At 39.0% G+C, this 19,782-nt stretch overlaps 2 protein-coding genes across 2 annotated transcripts; both read left to right on the top strand.

Moving 5' to 3' along the window:
• The first annotated feature begins 16 nt into the window (after positions 1-16).
• On the top strand, positions 17-4,219 carry abhd14a (abhydrolase domain containing 14A). The gene is made up of 5 exons (XM_010796997.1): positions 17-359; positions 946-1,223; positions 1,403-1,518; positions 2,255-2,490; positions 3,034-4,219. Exons 2-5 carry the CDS (start codon positions 964-966, stop codon positions 3,214-3,216), a joined length of 795 nt encoding a protein of 264 aa, XP_010795299.1. The 5' UTR covers positions 17-359; positions 946-963; the 3' UTR covers positions 3,217-4,219.
• A 688-nt stretch (positions 4,220-4,907) lies between these two features.
• On the top strand, positions 4,908-19,317 carry LOC104967510 (aminoacylase-1A). The gene is made up of 13 exons (XM_010796989.1): positions 4,908-5,007; positions 5,412-5,553; positions 6,250-6,314; positions 6,433-6,537; positions 6,635-6,729; positions 6,918-6,994; positions 7,866-7,955; positions 8,746-8,802; positions 8,907-8,980; positions 17,499-17,567; positions 17,657-17,736; positions 18,535-18,595; positions 18,708-19,317. Exons 2-13 carry the CDS (start codon positions 5,427-5,429, stop codon positions 18,870-18,872), a joined length of 1,065 nt encoding a protein of 354 aa, XP_010795291.1. The 5' UTR covers positions 4,908-5,007; positions 5,412-5,426; the 3' UTR covers positions 18,873-19,317.
• Positions 19,318-19,782: the final 465 nt, after the last annotated feature.

Below are 19,782 nucleotides of genomic sequence, written 5' to 3'. Positions count from 1 at the left end.
GGTTTAGTGTTGTTGTGTGCAGCTCTTTAAGGTCTCCGACGAGGAACAAACTAATTAAAACGTTTGTGTGTAATCGACATTCATCGACATTGCTATGCATTTCACGACTTTCACGTTTCTATCCAGTTTTTACCTGATGATTGATCGGACATTTTCGTCGAAAGCTCTGGTGGCGTCGTGTCAGTAAGCTCATTTTTTCCTCATACTTTTGAAAGCTAGCTCCAGCCAGCGTCGACCCGAAGCCTCACTGCAACATCCCATCACTTGCAAGCAGCAATGCAGAAGACATGACGATAAAAAAGCAGGCAGACCTGTCTACCTGTCAGTGAAGGTGTCTGAGAATAATCTCCTCTGTGTTGGTATGTTGTCCTCTGGTGCGGCATCCTTAAAGTCTGCTAAACCGACCTACTGTATAGAGGTTGAGCTTGTAGAAGAGCTAATGTTAGCTTATTTGCATATTTTGGCTAATTTTATTATACAGCGAACCTACCTTAGATTTCTCGTTCTTCATCCAGGAGGTTTAACTTTCACTCAATTATTTACATGTATTGGGTTTTTCTCGATTAACTTTGTCAGTGCACAGTCAGCATCTGAGTCCTAACTGTTGAAATATTTACATTATTGACCTAATAATCATTTAACTTGTTAAGTGCACTGTTTCAGACAATGTGAGCTTGGATTTAGCTGTTGTGTGAACATTTGAAGAATTCCCTTTTTAGAACTGCTGAAGTAAAGAAACTAAGGAAACAGGGTATTTTTTTTTGTTGAGATTTTATAGTATATTTATACTTTAAACAAATATATTTAGAATGAACAACAATGGGCCTGATGGAAGTGGGGTGGCAATTTCTATATACATTGTCAGACAATTCAAAATACTGTATGATCAGAATCCACATGACGGGTTCTTACCTTACACAATGCACTATCTACCTATTTTCCTAGATCGTTCAACCTAACAAAATGAATTTCTTGCGTAATCGTCTTGTTATCCTGGGCCTGGTGTTGTTGGCCACGTTACTGCTGTACCTGCTGCTGCCATCCATCCGACAGGGCAGCATGGAGCCGTCCCTAGACGCTCAAAGAATGGGGCTAATGGCCACCCCTCCTCAAATTCCAACCATCAATGTGACTATTCGCACTGGACAGCTACCTGGGGACCCTCCACTGTTCTTCAGAGAAGCTTTACCTGTTGATGGAGCTGGACGACAGATATTGCCAAAGTAAGTCGACAAGTGGAGAGAATATTTAGAACATCTAAGCCAATAACCTGCCTTGTAATCATAACCTGAGGTGAAAAAAAGACAGCCCGTGAGGATGATATTAAAGATAGATTAAACACAGAAAGTTTTTGGTGATCGTCTTTGATAAAATCCTGATAAACAATTGTATTTCTCTGCAGGCTGCAAGTGGTCCTTCTGCATGGCCAGGCCTTCACATCCAAAACCTGGGAAGACCTTGGTACAATGGCCCTGCTGGCAACTAATGGATATCAAGCCTTAGCAATGGATCTTCCAGGTAGAACTTAAGCCTTGTTGAACATAATCAGCACTTTCTACAAAGTATAGTGATACTTGAAAATGATTAAGTCTAAAAGTGACAGATGAGAAGATTGACACAGTCATTCTGAACACACCAGGTCACTGTTGGTCATTTATATAATATATATATATATTGAATATTTTACATGTTGACCTAGTTTTGGTTTCATTAACTAATATTGTAGACAAAAATCAGAAACAGTTTTTGACTGCCTGATCTGAATGACGTAGTTTTTTATTTGAGTTCTGAGCAGGATAAATGGGATGTTTCCCATCGCTGATAAGAACAGATATTATTAATGATATATTCTTAGATCTGGCAATATATTTAAATGTGTATTGTTAAGCTTATGCTGGTTTGCATTTTTCAGACATATTTAATTTAGTTTCTGCGTTTCCTTGTGTGCTATGCTACACGTGGCATTTTCTTTTAGGCTTATATTTTGTTTTGGATAGGCAGCAGAAATCATAGAGTTAGATGTCCTCAAGGAATTCCCAGTGCAGCTCCGAACCACAAATTCTCTGAACAGAGGTCTAATCAAACATAATAACTCAAAACACCTTTTTGTTTGCTGGGTTTTTCATTGAAATTAATAATGTAGAACGACAAATCTAAAGGAAAAATATTGAAACAAAATGAAAAAAGTCAGTGGGTGTTCATACATTGAAATTATGTTCAGATTATGTTTCACAAACTGCTGTTCTTATTGAAGGATATGGAAAATCGCCGGACTCGGAGGGTTTGAAGACTGATCAAAATCGAGTGGACCTACTTTCAAGGTTCATGGAGTCTTTGGGTGTCAGGACAGCAGTGCTCATGAGCCCCTCCATGAGCGGACATTACTCCATCCCCTTCCTCATGAAGAACACCGCTCAGCTGCAAGGCTTTATTCCCATAGCACCAGTCGGTACCCGAAGTTACACTCCACAGCAGTACCAAAATATTCAGGTGAGGGAAGAAGGCATTGTTTGTATAAATATATTCAAAAATAAATATATGTACATTATCAAAAAACAATTTGGCGGACCCATTGATACAACCTATTCACCAGGGGGCCTTCTGTATGTAACCTGTCTCTTCCCCTTTATACAGACTCTATTATGCCTTCTAATACCCAATGTTAATCTGGTTTATATGATTTAGTGACCTCTAGCTGTGATGTTGCAGATTGCAAACAGCTGCTTGAACAGCTTTAATACTAAAATTGGTCATTCCATGTATGTAATGATAGAAATAATGCTCTTTCTATTTCCAAAGGGAAATGTTACTTTGCTTCCCTTTTCCAACTAACAAAGATTTTGAATTACCTATGTAACTTAAGACAAGTAGAAAGCATCACATGTTTATGCAATTGCTATACAATACAACCTGGTACAGGTGATTTACCACCCACAGGTATTTCAGAGGACTTGTGGTGTGCGAATGTGTGAATATATTGTTTACCCTTTATAGCCTTAAAGTTTTCCCACTCCTGTGTTATTTTCTATTTAGATTCCCACTCTAATTGTGTTTGGAGCCCTGGACACAAATCTGGGTGCCCAGTCCCACAAGAACCTCATACAACTTCCACACCACTCCGTGCTGAAGCTAGATGGAGCTCGCCATGCATGCTACATGGACAAAACCAGAGAATTTCACCAAGGGTTGATGGACTTCCTCGGGAAACTAAAGTGAGATTTCTAGGGAGGCAGATGAGTTACAAAGATGGAAGCAAAAAAAAGAAGAGGAAATAGTCATGAACTCTAGATCTACATTATTCTCATATTATCTTCTCCTTAAGCAAAGACCTTAAGGCATGGAAGTTGGTTTGAATACATGTCAAAACAGCATGTAAGACCTCATTTAACATTATAGTATTTCAGATGTTTCCATTATAGAAGTATCTTTTTCAATGTTCCATCTTGTCACCTAAAATACTAGTTCAGCTCAGCTTGTTGTAAAAAAATAGCTTACGTTATGTATTGTGGTGATTTTTGTTTCCTGTCTCTCTTTGCATGTAAAACATGTTATATGTTGGCTTCGCTGTTACCATTTTTGTAGGTGACGTGTAGGTTGCTGTAAATATGCAAATGTTGCAGGTGTCTGTGTTTTAAATAGCTTCTGTTAGCCTCACATTTGAAGGATTTATATATTAAGATCTGGTAACCATTCAAGAAAACATGTTTAGCAAGACAAACAGAGTTGATACACACTGTTATAATTAAAAAGAAGAAACCATATACAATAACATTTATTTATATGATGATGATGATGGTCATATCTAAAATATTTGCAATACGTTGGACAATCATGCAAAAAAAACAACTTAAAATTAGATGTGTGTGACTTTAATAAAACTGAAAATGTGTGTTTTGTATGTTTCAGTTGATAAAATGCCATGATTTGGAAACCTGAGGTAATTTCTGATGGTGTGTCTTCACAAGAAATGTTCTGCCAATATAGCTGTACGTGTGAAGAAAAAACTAAAACTAACAATATTAAAGAAACATTACGATACCAACAGTGGTACAACAGTGGTTGGATAAGATTAATTCCGAATTCCTTTTAGCATTTTTATGGTTTCATTCAGCACTAAAGGTAGATCGCCCTTTTATATGTTCCAGTTGGTCTCCATTGAAACCGTTTGTCCATTATTTAATAACACACACCTGTACACAAATATACTCAAATAAACCAATCAAAAGAACAGTTTTTGTATTGCCATGTTGACATTTTTGTCTAAAGTTTAAGTCTACTCTAATCCTTAACTTAAGTAAAAGTACAAATACTATAGTCTTAAAGTACTCCATTACAAGTTAAGTAAAAGTACAAAAACAAGCAACAAAAACGTGCATCAAAATGTACTTAAAGTTCAAAAAGTAAAAGTACTTATTCTGTACAAAAGTATCATCAATGTTATCTGTGAAAGTACCTTTCACAGTAGGCTATTATATTATCATGTTAATGATATTTTCCTGTTTTAAACACTTCAGTGTTATAGTTGGTCAATGTGGAGCACTTTAGATATGTGAAATACTGTTTATATTAGTAGTACAGTACTGCATTATGCCATATCAGCATATCATGTGTTATATTTACAAAGTTACTAGTAACTGTGGGTGTTAAATACATTTAGTTGGGTAAAAAGGATAACATTTGCCTTTGAAATGTAGAGGACGAATGAGTAGTATTAAATGGAAATACTCAAGTAGGCTACAAATGGGTCAAAATAGTACTTGAGTATAATACTTGAGTAAATGTATACGTGGTCAATTTCCACCACTGTGTAAATTATTCAAGACAAATTGGGCAAATTATTTGAAGGATGTCTTTCCATGATTATTAGCCAATCAGTGCAAGAAGTATTCAGTCCTCAGAAGGGACCTTTTTCCTGCGACAGGACTTTTATTTTGAAAGGCAGGAAGATTACCGGTCATGAGCCTGAAACTGTGAAGCTGCGATTGACCAGCAATTTGACTGCACTGGGTGAGTACTGTGATAACTCTAGCTACAAATAATTAAATAAATCGACTTTGTTTGCAGTCATGTAATCATTGTTACCAGTAACCAGGTAAGGTAATAACATAACGTAAAGGGTAAAGCCCCCGCATGGCTTGTTCTACAGCCAACGGAGTGAATAACAAGCACACTAGCTACAAGGCTAGCTAGCGGCTTTAGCTTACAAAGTGTCATCGTCGCAGCTTAAAATAAGGTAAAGACAGCTTGCGTCAGTGTGTCAGGTTGATGGCCCGCGAGACAGCAGAGATAACTGGGTTTACAACACGAAGAAAGTAATTGTTTTTTTCAGTTCCGTCATTGCTTAATATATTCTATTGTGATGTGGCATTGTGTGTTTGGTTTTCAATGGAATTACACCTGTCTGTCCTCAGAGAATACATCGCACCATGCTGCCTGACAAAGATGGTCCAGGTGTTGGAGGCAGACAGAGCTCTCCTGAGGGAGAGGATCTGTCTGTGAGTCTGTTCAGAGAGTACCTCCGCCTCAAAACTGTCCACCCAGACCCTGACTATGGTGAGATACCTTCATCACAACACACTGATCCAGTCATGTCCTTGGAAATGTCGCAGATTGTCTTGCATTTACTTAGCTTGATGGGGTTTGAGTCCTTTTCCTATTAACACTATCCTTTGTCTTATTTTACTTATGTCATGAGCTTATATTAAGCTTACTAAGCTTTAATATTATCATTCACACTTCATATCCCTTAGAATTGTGTATATATATACATATATATATTTAGTCAAGTACATCTTATAAGTCCAGTGTGAAATATTTTCCTGTATAACTTGTTCGATCTAATGTTCTGTGATTTTATCAAAATCCATTTCTTATCGCCGTCAGTTAGACATTATATGCTTATGCCAGTTATGTATGAACCTAGTATACTGTCTTAAAAGAAAAGAAAGCTGAGCTGATCGCAAGGCTCTCACTCCTGACCAAAAAACTTGCAGTGGCAGCTCAGATTTTACAAAACAAAATGATTGAGACTAACAATAATTAAGCTGTATCCCAAAATACTATTTATTTATATTTATGTTTGTGTTTTGTTTTTATTTCGTTTTTCAGTTTGACTATATTACACGTTCAAGGAAATCCACTGTTAAAAGGAATATAGGAGCTGCTGAAATAATGTCTATCTCATTGTTCGGAGAGGTTTTACACATTTATTTAAACTAATTCTTATTTCTATTGTTTATTCATTTATAGATGCTGCTCTTCGTTTTCTGGACAGAATAGCTGAGGAGCTTGATCTACCCATGAGAAAGATTGAGGTGTGTGTCCATGATAAATAAACGAATGCAGCAGACATTAGTATACATACTTTACAGAAACAAGTAATACTTTCTCTGAAATGAAACGAGGCCTTTTCTGCCGCTCCCTCTCCTGAAGGTCTGTCCAGGCAGAGTAGTGGCGATCATGACTTGGGAAGGGAAGAACCCGACGTTGAAGTCCGTCTTACTGAATTCCCACACTGATGTTGTACCAGTTTACCAGGTATGGCGTCTTTCTAAGTTTATGGCGTTACAATCCTGTTTTTATCGTTAATAGAATAAAATAACAAAAATAGATTTGATATCAATTTCTTCTCCAGGAACATTGGAAATACGATGCTTTCAGTGCTTTCAAAGATGCAGAGGGCAACATTTATGCCCGGGGAACACAGGACATGAAATGTGTAACTATACAGTGGGTATAAAACTGCCTTTTAATAACTTGTTTTATCAAACAGGATTTGTACTCTAGTATTGTTGTGATCTTCACTTTTAATTTTGTTCAATGAGAAATACCCACTCACCCACCCTGCATACTGTAAGTGCAGACTCCATTTCTTATTTCGGTCATAACTCGGCCCTTTTTATTTTTCTTACATCCAGGTACATCCAAGCAGTCAGAAGGCTGAAGGCAGAGGGACGGAAACTGATGCGCACTGTGCACCTGATGTTTGTTCCTGGTAAAATATTTGATTGCTTCCCTACGTTCTAGTATAGTTTGTTGTCTAAGGATCTAAACACCCCGGGCCCACCCACACAGGGGTTCTCTCTAATGTTGCAAGTCTGTGGGTGTTTCATTGAAACGCTTTAGGGACTGTTCCTGTGTGCGTCAGAAATTGACGTGTCTTTTTTACTTAAAATAACAAGGCTATACTGACAATAGTGAATATGTTATACAACTTCAGGGTTTACAAAAATTATATATCATTTATTAACATATAACTATTAACCAAAAGTATTCTATCAGTTATTATAAAACACTTTATTAGAAACAGTTGGAAAAGTACTTCGGAGCTATTGATCCTAAAAATCATCCGTGGAAGGAGCCTTTCTTGACTTTTGAGAAACACCCGACACTTGATTGACACTTTCCTCACTCTCCTGGTAGCTTTTTTCAACCTGTGTAGGGTGGCATATGATTCCGTTCAAACAACTTCTTCATTTCCACTAAGAGTACAGCAATTGTTTCATTGGGTGGCTAAGCACATCCATTCAGTCTGTTGTTTGGGATGGAAGTGATCGTAAATGTGTGTTGGATGGAAATGAAATGTGACTGTACCTCTAGGCTGGGACAAATTGGACCTTTCTGTGCTGTGCTCAATTTGCTGCTGGGATGTGGCCCTTGTTACAGAGTGGCTTAATGAAATATGAATGCCATGTTAAATCTATGTTTCACAGTCTTTATTGCTCATGAGGCTGAACTGGTATGTTATTCATAACATACTAGTTCTTGTTTAGCAGAAATCAAACCACATCCCTTGCCAAGAATGAGCATTTACGCAAACACACATTTGACATTAACAACTAAAAAACATGTTTCTCTTTTCTTAGATGAAGAAGTTGGAGGTCACAAGGGAATGGAATCATTTGTGAAGAATCCGGAGTTCAAAAAATTGAACATCGGCTTTGCCCTAGATGAAGGTAAATAAATAACAGTCTGGTTCTTCTTCTGAAAAGTTAATGAGTGATAATCTAAACACAGAAGGTCTCTCTTTAAGTTAGTCAATAAGTCAAAACCAAGTTCAGTCTGGTTTCTACGTTTGCCCTAGAAGAGAGAATAGCAAAAGAGGTAGAGGGAGACGAAACAAAGGTCCCCAGCTGGATTGAACTACGAACGTTAGAGGCCATGGTCAGCATTGTTTTCTTTATTTTTAGATTGTTCCAACAACAAAACAACATTATCAAGCACTTTTAAGTCTGAAAGGAGTAGGACAAATGGAATGTACTCCAACTCCTGGGTAGACACATAATGTATTTTTTCAAAAAATATATAATAATATGACAATGCCTATACTTCCTTTTGAGAAGTCATTTTGATGTTTGTCCTAATAAATTATAATAAGAACTAATTGCACGGTTAATCACGGCTTTCAGTCAGATGTATTTGACACAATGACTTTTAAGCATATAAGAAATCATTAAACATAGTTGTTTATTTGTATGGCTATTGTTACCTTAGTTAGAAATGATCCTGCCTGCATAGTGGGGTTTGACACAGAGCCAGAGTCTGACAACCAAATATTTAGAATGTTACCAACTGTGCCAAGTGACCCTTATTGATCCTGATGTGCTGTGATCAATCTCTGCAGCCTGTTGAGGTTTATAACCCCTCCTGTGGTGAAAATGACTTCTGTCCTTTTATTGTTATATGAATGCACAAGACTAATGTTATTTTTTTTTTAAAAAGTATTTGTCTGCATGTTTTCTGTAGGTCTTGCGAACCCTGGTGAGGCCTTCACTGTGTTTTACGGAGAGAGGAACCCTTGGTGTGAGTATAAAATACAGTAATAGACTCATCTTATCAGATTTCCAGGGTTTTTGAAGGATGATGAAGCCGATCTTGAACCAAACAGAATGACTTGTTCTTCACAGGGATTACAATCCACTGCCCAGGCAGTCCAGGTCATGGGTCGAGGTTTGTGGAGAACACGGCTGCTGAGAAGCTGGTAACTGTCAAATCCATTAAAACATTTAATAAAACACCTCAAAACCTGTTGTTTACAAAGTTTCATTGACAGAACTTCTTTATCATTCTCAGCGCCATGTCATGAACTCCTTCCTGGACTTCAGAGAGAGGGAGAAACAAAGGTGAGATTGAACTGTTTGCCTCTTGATTTGTTTTGCATGATCTTTAAAGCAATTGTATGAAAGAGGAAATATTAGGTTCATGTACAGGATTGTATTTTGTGCTTCTAATGCAGTGGTTCTCAAACTTCAGGCGTTTGAAGTGCAAGTTACAATGAAGGCTCGATAATCAGCTCACGGCATATACAGTAGGTGTAACGGCCCGTCCACACAGCGGCGTGCGTTGAAGCTTGCCGGCGGGCGTGTCTGAAACTCGAACACCATCCAATCACATGAATGTCCCGCCCCTGACACACAAGCAGCGGTTTGATTGGCTAGAGCTTGTACTGGCATATGTATCGATTGGCTGACACTTCTGCTGAGGCTTCAAAAGTTGAACATTGCTCAACTTTTGCAGCGAACCACGCCAGCAAAGCTCCGCTTCGCTTCCCACAATGCAGTTCGGCGAAAAGTGACGTCACCCCATTCAAAGTGAATGGTGAAGCTTTCAACACACGCCGCTGTGTGGATGGGCCATAAGCAGGGGTAAAGTATATGTCCAAATGTAAAACAAATGCGAGCAAAATATCATCAAAGTATGAAACCCTGCAGGCTTGATGACCCTGCCTGATGATAAAAACGTTGTTTTCTGCTGGAGTAAGACAGAAACTACACCGTTTGTTACCTGCCACAAGGAGGTAGTCGGTGAGAAAAAGTGAGAGAATTGAAAAGCCAGCAGGGGTTACTAAATGACCAATCAAACCTGTCAAAGCTCTGTGGATATTTTTGGTGTCCCTGTTGATCAATGCTATGTGCCTGTCTGTCTATTTCTGTACAACTTTGTCTCAGTTTGTCTCACTCACCTTCTTCTGGAGTATGCAGTGAAAGATGAAGATGAACATGCCCTGCAGAGAGTTGAAGATGGTGAAAAGGTAGGCCATGATGACGGTGCTCTCATTGATGTACATCAGGCCGAAAGCCCAGGTCAGGCCCAGCAGACAAAGCAGGGCGATGGCCCCGATCACCCAAGACCTGGAAGCAAATGGGAGTAATTGAGAGATAGAAATGCTATAAAAGTTAAAATGTCACTTACATTCTTGACATGACCATTTATTCCGTTAAATGTAAAGTATACATTACAGGTTTTATTATAAGAAGGATAACATAATAGGCTTGTCTATTTCCAGGATCAGTAAAAAGCTGTTCAGCCAAGTTTAATACACGTGGGATCATGAGGCAGGAGAAAGGGGTTAGAGAGGGTTCATTCGGCGTCCCAACACTGTTGGAGTGGGATGGAGAAAACAGTTGGAGGTTTTGCCAAAAAAGAATTACACTCTAACGAAAAGGGTGGGAGAATAGAGAGAAAGTGGATTTGCTCATTTCGATAACGTCTCATGAGAGGAAGGGAGATTGTATGCTAGCTGACGTCAGCAACAAATACCGAGAAGGTCAAGCACACAGGACTTTGTCAAAGTTACATCCAAACTCCATCACTTAAAGTGCATGGCAGAGGGTAAAATATGTTTTAAATAGCGGAAGTGGTTACTGAAGTCTTTAAGTCCAATTGTGACTATAAGAATTTAATGGAATTAATTTTATTAAAAGTTTAAGGCTATAAACCTACATTTGATATAAAGGGTAAGCAGAAGTGAGTCATAAGGCCCACATTTCAGAGGAATGCGGTTGTGTTGAAGCTTGTCTATGCACTGTACGTCCTCATCTGAGCGTGCGAGCCTTGTGGGTGGCTCCACTGGGCAGTAAGTAGAGGGACATTACAGCCATTATAAATGACATTTCCCACTAAAGGTCACACTTTCTGGTCTGCCACAGCTGCGATGATGGCTGTTAATCTGATTGGCTGACTGGACAGTGATCACCTCTAATGCGAGGGACGGAGACAAAGAAAGGTAGAACGAGAGAGAGAGAGAAAAGGTTGAGATATTAGAAGAGTTAGCAGGAAGGAAGAGAGAAAGAGGAGGAGAGTAAGTGAGTGAGACTAAGGTGATTGATTCGTTGTTGCCCTCTGTGGCACCATTCAGGCGAGACAGAACCTCCAATAAAGCTCGTCTGACGACCCCCTTCAATAAAGGGTACACTCATCCCTCACTTTTCCATCCCTTCATTCCACCTCTTCCTCCAGGGCTCCCCAGAGTCGTGGTTTCTCTCTCAGCTCTGTTTCCCCTCGTTCACATCTCACCATTATAATATTTCAATAGCACATTAGCACAGGTCTATAGGCCATAGGAGCTCACAAATCACATATCAACATGTAATCCATTTTACAAGGCAGGTTAATGGTTAATTTAGGGATATGGATAGACAAGGCAGGTTCTACAGACAAATAATAAACGACAAGCAAACCAATCAAAATGTCTCTCGGAAGACGAGAGGCATCCTGATTGGAGAGTGGCCTTACCAGAGCCAATCCAAAACAAAGACAACTCATGACGGCTTGGAGTTAGAGACAAAGAAAACAAAAGAAAGAAAAACAATAAGACAAAAGGGCATGATGATGATGATGATGATTAACAAGTAAATGAACCACAAAAAGACATGACCAATGAAGTGAAATATATTAAAATCCATTCAGCTTTTAGTGTGCTCTAAAAGGCGGTGGAAAGTTATTAAAAAGGGAAACAAGATCCAAAAGCATCATATTCTAAATCGTTCTTTGATTTTCATTTTTCATCAGGCTTTTTGATTACGCTCCTCTGAACGGCACAGAAGCAAGTATCAGCTGGTTTCGCTTTATTTCTGAAACGCTTCCCACTTGAAGTCCTACTTAAAACTGCTGCATGAAAGATACATTGACAGCCATATTTAAATGATAAATCAAATGAGTAAGCCATTTTGTGATTCACATTATACATTCTGAGCTGTGCCTCAGTAAGGCATTGAGCTCAGAGCCATGGAACATTGTTTGAATTAGATTGAGGTTTTTGTCTTGAGCTGTACTGGAATGAGGAATAACACAATCCTGATTAGTTTGCTTTGTAGACAGAGCTTCAGTGTGCAGTGGAAATGAAGTCATATTTTAACATCCTCTGAGGGTGAAATGAGTAATGACATGACTGGGAATAATAATATAATCTATTTAATGAGAAGCATCTTAAAACAATGTATGCCAAAAGAGTGCTTCATGTTGCTTTTTATATAAATAAGCCTGCTGAACAGTGGTACACAAGAAATTGGTAGACATTTGGGAAATATACTTAGTGGCTACAATGTGTGTGTTTCATGAGAAGATAGATCAAGTCTCTTAGGTGAATATGAAGTTGTAACAAAATCTAAAGCTTACTATGAAGACATTATATCTTGTTTGTTTGATCCATTGAAATAAAAGGAAGTGTAAAAACAATAATCTGCTTTTTTTACATTAGGTCGAGGGCAAAACAATTTATCTCCCATCTAAGAAATAGTCGGCTCATAATACCCTGTAAATCCTCTGCTTGTTGTTTTTGTTTGGATAAAACAAACAAGATAATATGTGTTCATTAGAGAGCGTAAGAGGTGCTGGGAGGATAATTGTATTATCTTCTGACAGAGTTTGGCTAACTGTTTTCCTCTGTTTCACGCCTTTATGCTAAACTAAGCTAACCAGTTGTTAAGTCCTAGCCATCGTCTGATTAAACTCTGGCAGGGAAATCAAATAACTGGATTTCCCAAAATGTTGAATTATCCCTTTTACTAAATACACACACAAATGCATGTATAATCACATCCACTCATTAAACCCAGGCCTGCTGGTGTGATGGCAGGACTGTATGCATACATGAACTTACTTGATGTTGTCCAGACATCCAGAGTCGGGTTTGAGAATGGCCGTATGATGGAACATCTTGTAAAGAGCGATGCCGAGGAAGATTACATTCAGCTGAAACACACAGACATGCATACAAGTTAATATTCGGCAACAACAGGCCTAATTAAAGACACAATGTCACTGCAACAATTCACTCACACACAGTGTATAATATTTCATTTTTTCTTCCGGCAGTAATTGGCTTGGGGACACAGTATCAGCACATAACCAACAGCTCTTTATGTGCTGAAAACACAGCAGTTTAAGCATCAGGGAATATACAGCCAGTCATTATAACCACCAAGGATCATTGTTACAATAGATATCCAATTATCATAGATGCTATTGGCCTGCTAATGCAGATATAGGCTGGTTGAATAATGACTGTTGCGCCTAGTCTCCAAGGCTTTATATGTTACAATGGGCTAGTCATAACAGAGCAGTCCCACCTGCACAGCTCCCTCTTACAGTTAGTTCAGTGATAGCCTGCCTGACATTTCTTAAATGAGAACAGAGCATCAGTGTACATGCTGACATTCACCTAATTGGGAACATGTCCCATTGCTTTCATTCTCTCTTTCCATAACACTGATATTTTTATTTCTTTTTCTGTCTTTGTGTCTGGCCAGTTCTGTCTCTGTTTACTCATTCAAGGTTCAAGGACTGTTCCCTCTCCCCAGGAGTAACTGACCGATAAAGCATAATTCATTGACATTTCTCCGTGAAAGGACTAGGGAAGTAGTCCAACTGAGTTCCCCTTTTTGCTGTGTAATGAGCTGTATTGTAATAAAGTAGCTAGGCCAGGAGAAAGTACAGGGCTTGGATCATTAAATAAATGCTTAAGAGCAACATAACTTTGTTGAGTCCTTATCGTAATCTGCAGTTCGTTCTCTATGTCCTTCTGAAGATTTCCAGCTTGTTGGAATGTGTGCCCACTTGAGAGTTAATCCATGAGTGGGAAATTATTAAATTGACATAAAGTTTCTTACGCTTTTACTTCCACCGCAGAGGAGCTCTGGCAAACCTTGTAAGTGTAAGGAAGATTAACGTAAACCTTAATTGAACCCGTCGTTTCTGCACTAACATTTGGCACGCATGTACATGTAGTGCCATGACAAGTGTGTTTAAGCATGCATGTATGTGCATCTCACCATAATGATGAGCGTAGCAGGGCCTATAAAGCTCCAGATAAAGTATGTGTCCAATCGCAGCCAGCACCTAAAGAGACGGAGATAGACAGAGAGTGAGTAAGACGAACAAGGGATAGAAAGAGATAGAGAGATACAAAGAGGGAGACACAGCGAGAGAGAGACATCATGCATGAGAAACAGGGGGAAGAAGAACAGGAGAAGAGAGATGCATTGGGATTAAAAACATGCTCCAGTCCCAAGATGGATGTAGGCTAGCAAGGATTTACCATCAGAGAACAGGACATGCATCATAGTTACACACACACACAACACACACACACACACACACACACACACACACACACACACACACACACACACACACACACACACACACACACACACACACACACACACACACACACACACACACACACACACAAGTAAGACAGACAGACAGACAGACAGACAGACAGACAGACACCTTCTCTGTCCACCCTTTGACCAAATGAGAGTGGCAGAGCTGTNGTAGGCTAGCAAGGATTTACCATCAGAGAACAGGACATGCATCATAGTTACACACACACACAACACACACACACACACACACACACACACACACACACACACACACACACACACACACACACACACACACACACACACACACACACACACACAAAGATGGAAGAAAATAGTAAATTACATGACATACACAGTATATCAAATGCACCATGATGAGAGAAATAAAGGAATTGGGGGGCGATACAAAAGTGAAAAAGATGAAGAAAAGTGAGAAAAGTGTGTCAGGATGAAGGATACACGCTATAAACATACCTCCGACATATACATCACACACAGAGAGGGAGACAGCGAGGTATGAGCACCTGTGATTAATTCACCTTCACTTCCCCCTTAGGGCACAGATATATGACACGGCCACATCCTGTGGTCGCAAAAAATATGACATGACGGTGTTCATTTGAATACTGAGTTATGGATGCAGCCCTCATATCAGGCTATTTATGGGGTGTGGGAATGGCTGCGGTGAAGTTAAAGGAGAGAACACACATACACACAGACACAAGACATGCATGAACACATATACACCCACACACATCAATTGCTGACACCAAGGTTAGCATTGGTAGTAAAATATAGACTGCTATATGCTAAATTATATTATCCCAAACATCTTCACTCGTCAATTGCAGCTAACAGGGGCGGGGGGATATGTCCCAGAGTGCCCTCCACTGAGGTCAGACCCAACGGGTTGCAGAGAACGGTACAGAGAAAAACCGCTGGAGCAAAATGGCCGACTGATTCATGACCAGCTGCTCTTGAATTATTAATCTTTCAATTTCCACCACATTAGAGAGCCCTCCATTATGGGTCCCTGACTGTGTCACTGTATCCTCCATTAGGGCTCCTTTGCTAAGTCATTGCCACCTTCATTATTGGAGGTGAATGAGACTCAGTGCCACTGGCTAATGTGGAGAATAAGCTGTGTTATGTGACAAGGTGACACAGCAGGGATGGCAGATGATATTCCCGGAGGTTTTGTCTCAGAGGGTCGTGTCAAACATGATAAGCAGTGGCCTTTTCAAGGCTGGACTGATGAATGAGTCATACACGTTATTTTATCTGGATTTAATGTTCTTTGTCATTAAAACAACGGTGTCAATTGCCTTTTAAATCTACAAGGCACAAGGCCAACAAAACCAAGAGTGATTGCTCAAGTGAAATTGTCTTTTCAACCACAAGAAAATATTTTCTTGTGACATAAATGGTTTAAACTTTCTCTAACTAAGGAAGATATATCTCACATTTGTATGAAACCTTTGACATTATTCTGTATGTTTTTGTCAAAACATAGCTATCTCCTCAAGGCAAATCTCTTATCTGTTAGCTAATGGCATGAGGCTGATTATTCATTCCGAGCTTGGCATTCAGACTCCCATGTTTTAATGATCACCCCACAATGAAATATTGATTTAAGTGCCATACAGATTGGAGTGGCTTGACGGTTAAACAACGTTAACTTCAACTCTTTTCCCGGTCCTCTAACCTCCTCGATTTGGTGTGAAGACAGGGGTAACTGTGCAACCCAGTCTCATGGCATTTCGTGTTCACCAACACGATTTTTAATCTATTGATTCGTGTTCACCAACACGATTTTCCCCTTTTTTTCGTGTTGCACAGCACGATTTTAGAAGCAATGTATTTCTACTGGTAATGTGTTTCGTGCCTGCAGCACGTCTTTTTCTCCGGTCGGGTCGTGGAAGACCGGAAGCTGTGTGGTTCATAAAAACATGTTCTTACCCAATATCAAGCCACAATTATTGCTTTTATTTTAAATCGTATAATTTCTGACTTTTGTTTCCGTCTGTGAGGAAAATAAATGGGGCTCAGAGCCTCAGAACACTGAAATCTGTATTTTTTTAAATCTTTTTTTCTTCTAATTTGTTATTCTTTTCAAAATAACACACTGTTATTTACTCACCAATAACACACAATTATCCTTGCTTTTATTTATTGGTTTAATTCCATAATCTCGGGCTTTTTTGGCGTCCTTCAGGAACTGAATTTCAAAATAAAAATAACCGGAAACAGNGTAACGATAGCCGATCAAACACTCCTGCTACCCCGCTTACAGTTATTGATATAATTATAGTAAATAATATATTATTAACCAATTTATTGAAAACAATTTATTTAAAACAATTCTTGAATTAGGCTATTTAAATATTTGAGTAATCACTGTGTGGGATTAGCGGAACAAATCAAATCAGGCTGTCCATGGTGCTGAAACATTTTGGGTTCAAAATGAAGGTGGATGTTCATGCTGCCATTAAAAGTGCAATTCTTGAAACAGCTCTCCATGAACTCCATGCCAGACCTTTTTGCAGGTGGTGCTGTGGTGTTCACGGGTAGGACTACGTTATAGGAAGAGCTTTCCTCCAGTGGCCGTTTCATGGCGTGTCCCGGACCGGACTCGTCAGTTGAAACAGCCGCAAATCTTTCGTTGGTTTTGTGGTCTGTGTCCATGTCCAAACATTCATCAATACTGAGGCCCCCCAACAAATCAAAATGAACTTTAAAATCTGACATTTTGTAGCTACCGATTTCCAACGAGAGACAATGTATAACAGTGTAACGGCTGTATGTCGCTAAACGTCGCTATGGAAACCACACGATGTAGGCTCATGGAAGTAGTTTCGGTAGGCTAGTGGCGTGTGTAGGCCACTGGATACTTTGTGATTAGGCACGTTCTATTTGATCGTTGTTTGATCGTGGAATCAAACACGCCTATTGACCAATCAGAGAGCTTGCTCAAACCTATGTGTTATAGAATTCTGTGTTACACATGTAGTAATGCAGACTTCTGACTTACAGGTGTTGGTGTAAAATGACCTCCATCTCAATGACTGCTCTGAACTAACATCTGTATTATCATTATCCTACCAGGAGTTTGAGCGACAAATTAAGGAGTGGTGTAAAGAAGCAGGAGAAGACGTCACTTACGAATTTGCTCAGGTCAGTGCCATTAACACTCCGTTATAAAAGTGCTGCTGGTTTATTCCTGTTGTTATCAAGGAGATTAAAGTAGCTGCCATCTATTGCAGAAACACATGAACCAGAACATGACTTCTACAGAGGAGAATGATCCCTGGTGGAGTGCCTTCAGTGCAGCCTGCAAGGCAATGTGAGTACACTGCACACACTTATTCTTATCTTTATGTGGTTTTTACTTTTCCTTTGCACCATCGCAGGTGTTTGATGTTATGTCAAGAACTTACAAACATCATTTTCTACTGTCACTTTCCACTAGTAACAGAAGCTACTATATATTTTCTAAATGTTAACATTGATTGCAAATCCATCTACATTTACCATTGTAATTTTACTACAATTAAGAACTGTAGAATGACATTTTGCAAGCTTCTCTCAATGCAGTTAAACACATACAAAAAGCACTAATAGAAGCAATTGGAAAATACAAAATAGTAGGCGCGAATAAATAAAAAGGTACAAAATGTACAAGTATGCGTGTTATTAAATAGATGTTGAAAAAAGAAAGATAAATCGTTGTTTGAATAGTTTGTGGTTGCAGTCTTTGAGAGGTGGAGGTGTGTGTTTACAGTCTTTTGTGTGAAATTAGTTCAGATTTCCCCAAAATAAGAACCGTCATGTTTTTTGACTCTCATAATATTATTTTTGCACAACACTTAATTTCACACCTTTACTGCACTTTTTCTCACAGCTCCAACAATCCTGCTCAGTTGTTTAGACAGTACTGCATTGCCTGTCTACAGTCGCTTCTCTCTGTGTCTATTTTCTTTGTACTATTCATTCTGCTGGAAATGAATACAATATAGGTTCCTTTGATCATGCCTGTCTTACATAAGCTGTAATATGTTTGGAAATATTTACCCTGATAATTTTAGGACTGTACTGAAGCTGTCCTTGTCTCATGAAAACTGTGTCAATGTCTCCACTGTAGGAACATAACTCTGGAAAAGGAGATATTTCCAGCTGCCACGGATAGCCGTTTCATCCGAGCCGTGAGTATAGAATCTGGATATGATGGGATTAATCATGACATTTGACATTGTTTGCAAAGCTTTTTCACTCCTTCAGTTCTGCGCCATTAATGGGTTTCTTTGTTGAACATAGGTGGGTATCCCTGCTATCGGCTTCTCCCCAATGAACCGGACTCCAATCCTGCTGCACGATCACAACGAGTTTCTGAATGAGAAAGTCTTCCTGAAAGGCATCAGCGTGTTCGAGAGGCTCATCTCCGCTCTTGCCAGTGTTCCTGCCTTCCCTGATGAGGCTTAGACAAGTCTTCATTTTAATCCTGTCTAAAAACGTATTTCACTTAGGGTATTAATATTTAACTTGAAACTTGAACGTTTTTGAAGAGATTGCCAAAGAATAATAACACGTATCATTTAGCCAAACTGAGCACTTAGCCTTTGGTACTTTTATTTTTTTATTTTGTGATTCTCAGGATAAAGGCACGATAAGGTTTGCATTTTACTTTTGACAACTTACTTGCCTGTGTACACAGTCTAAAAGATGTATCACCCATTGTGAAAGCAATGTTCTCATTTACTATGGAAAATGAACTAACTGAAACGTGATGACGACTTTGATTGATTTACACTTTGATCAAATGTCAATTAATTGCCACTTTTCTCATTGAGCCTGATTTTAAAACTATTATTCCACAGATATAACTTTATTTAATAAACTGAAATTGAATAAATATATTTGTTCATTACTCTCATGCTTGTAGTTTCTTGTACAAATATTAGGGATCCTTATCTGATTCCACACTGACATGCACGTTTATAATACCAATAAATAAGTACTGTAAATGCAGGCTTTGTTATAGAGGAAGATTTCTGAGTGCATTTGAAAAAGGCATTTGACCTTCAAACAACCACGTCTGTTTCAAGGACAGACAAAAACATTGACCATTCCTACATCAGAAAACATTTCTGAACATCATATAATGTCCAAAAAGCTGTCATTTAAGCGGCTTCTTGAAGAATGATGGGAATATGTGCATGGCAGAGTGTGTGCATGTAGACGGGCAGGTCGACTAAGTCCGCCCAATCATTTTATTTGAACAAAACAACTTGGTCAACCTATTACAGTCCTTCAACAGCCACAGATACCATTGTTTTTGTTTTGTTTTTTGTCAGTCATGTATTGTTTTCTGTTGGGGTGTTAAGAGTATTTA

The sequence above is a fragment of the Notothenia coriiceps genome, unplaced genomic scaffold, assembly GCF_000735185.1.
Source record: "Notothenia coriiceps isolate Sejong01 unplaced genomic scaffold, NC01 NC01_scaffold00037434, whole genome shotgun sequence".
NCBI classification, from domain to species: domain Eukaryota; kingdom Metazoa; phylum Chordata; class Actinopteri; order Perciformes; family Nototheniidae; genus Notothenia; species Notothenia coriiceps.
This window is presented reverse-complemented; position numbering and strand designations above follow the sequence as displayed.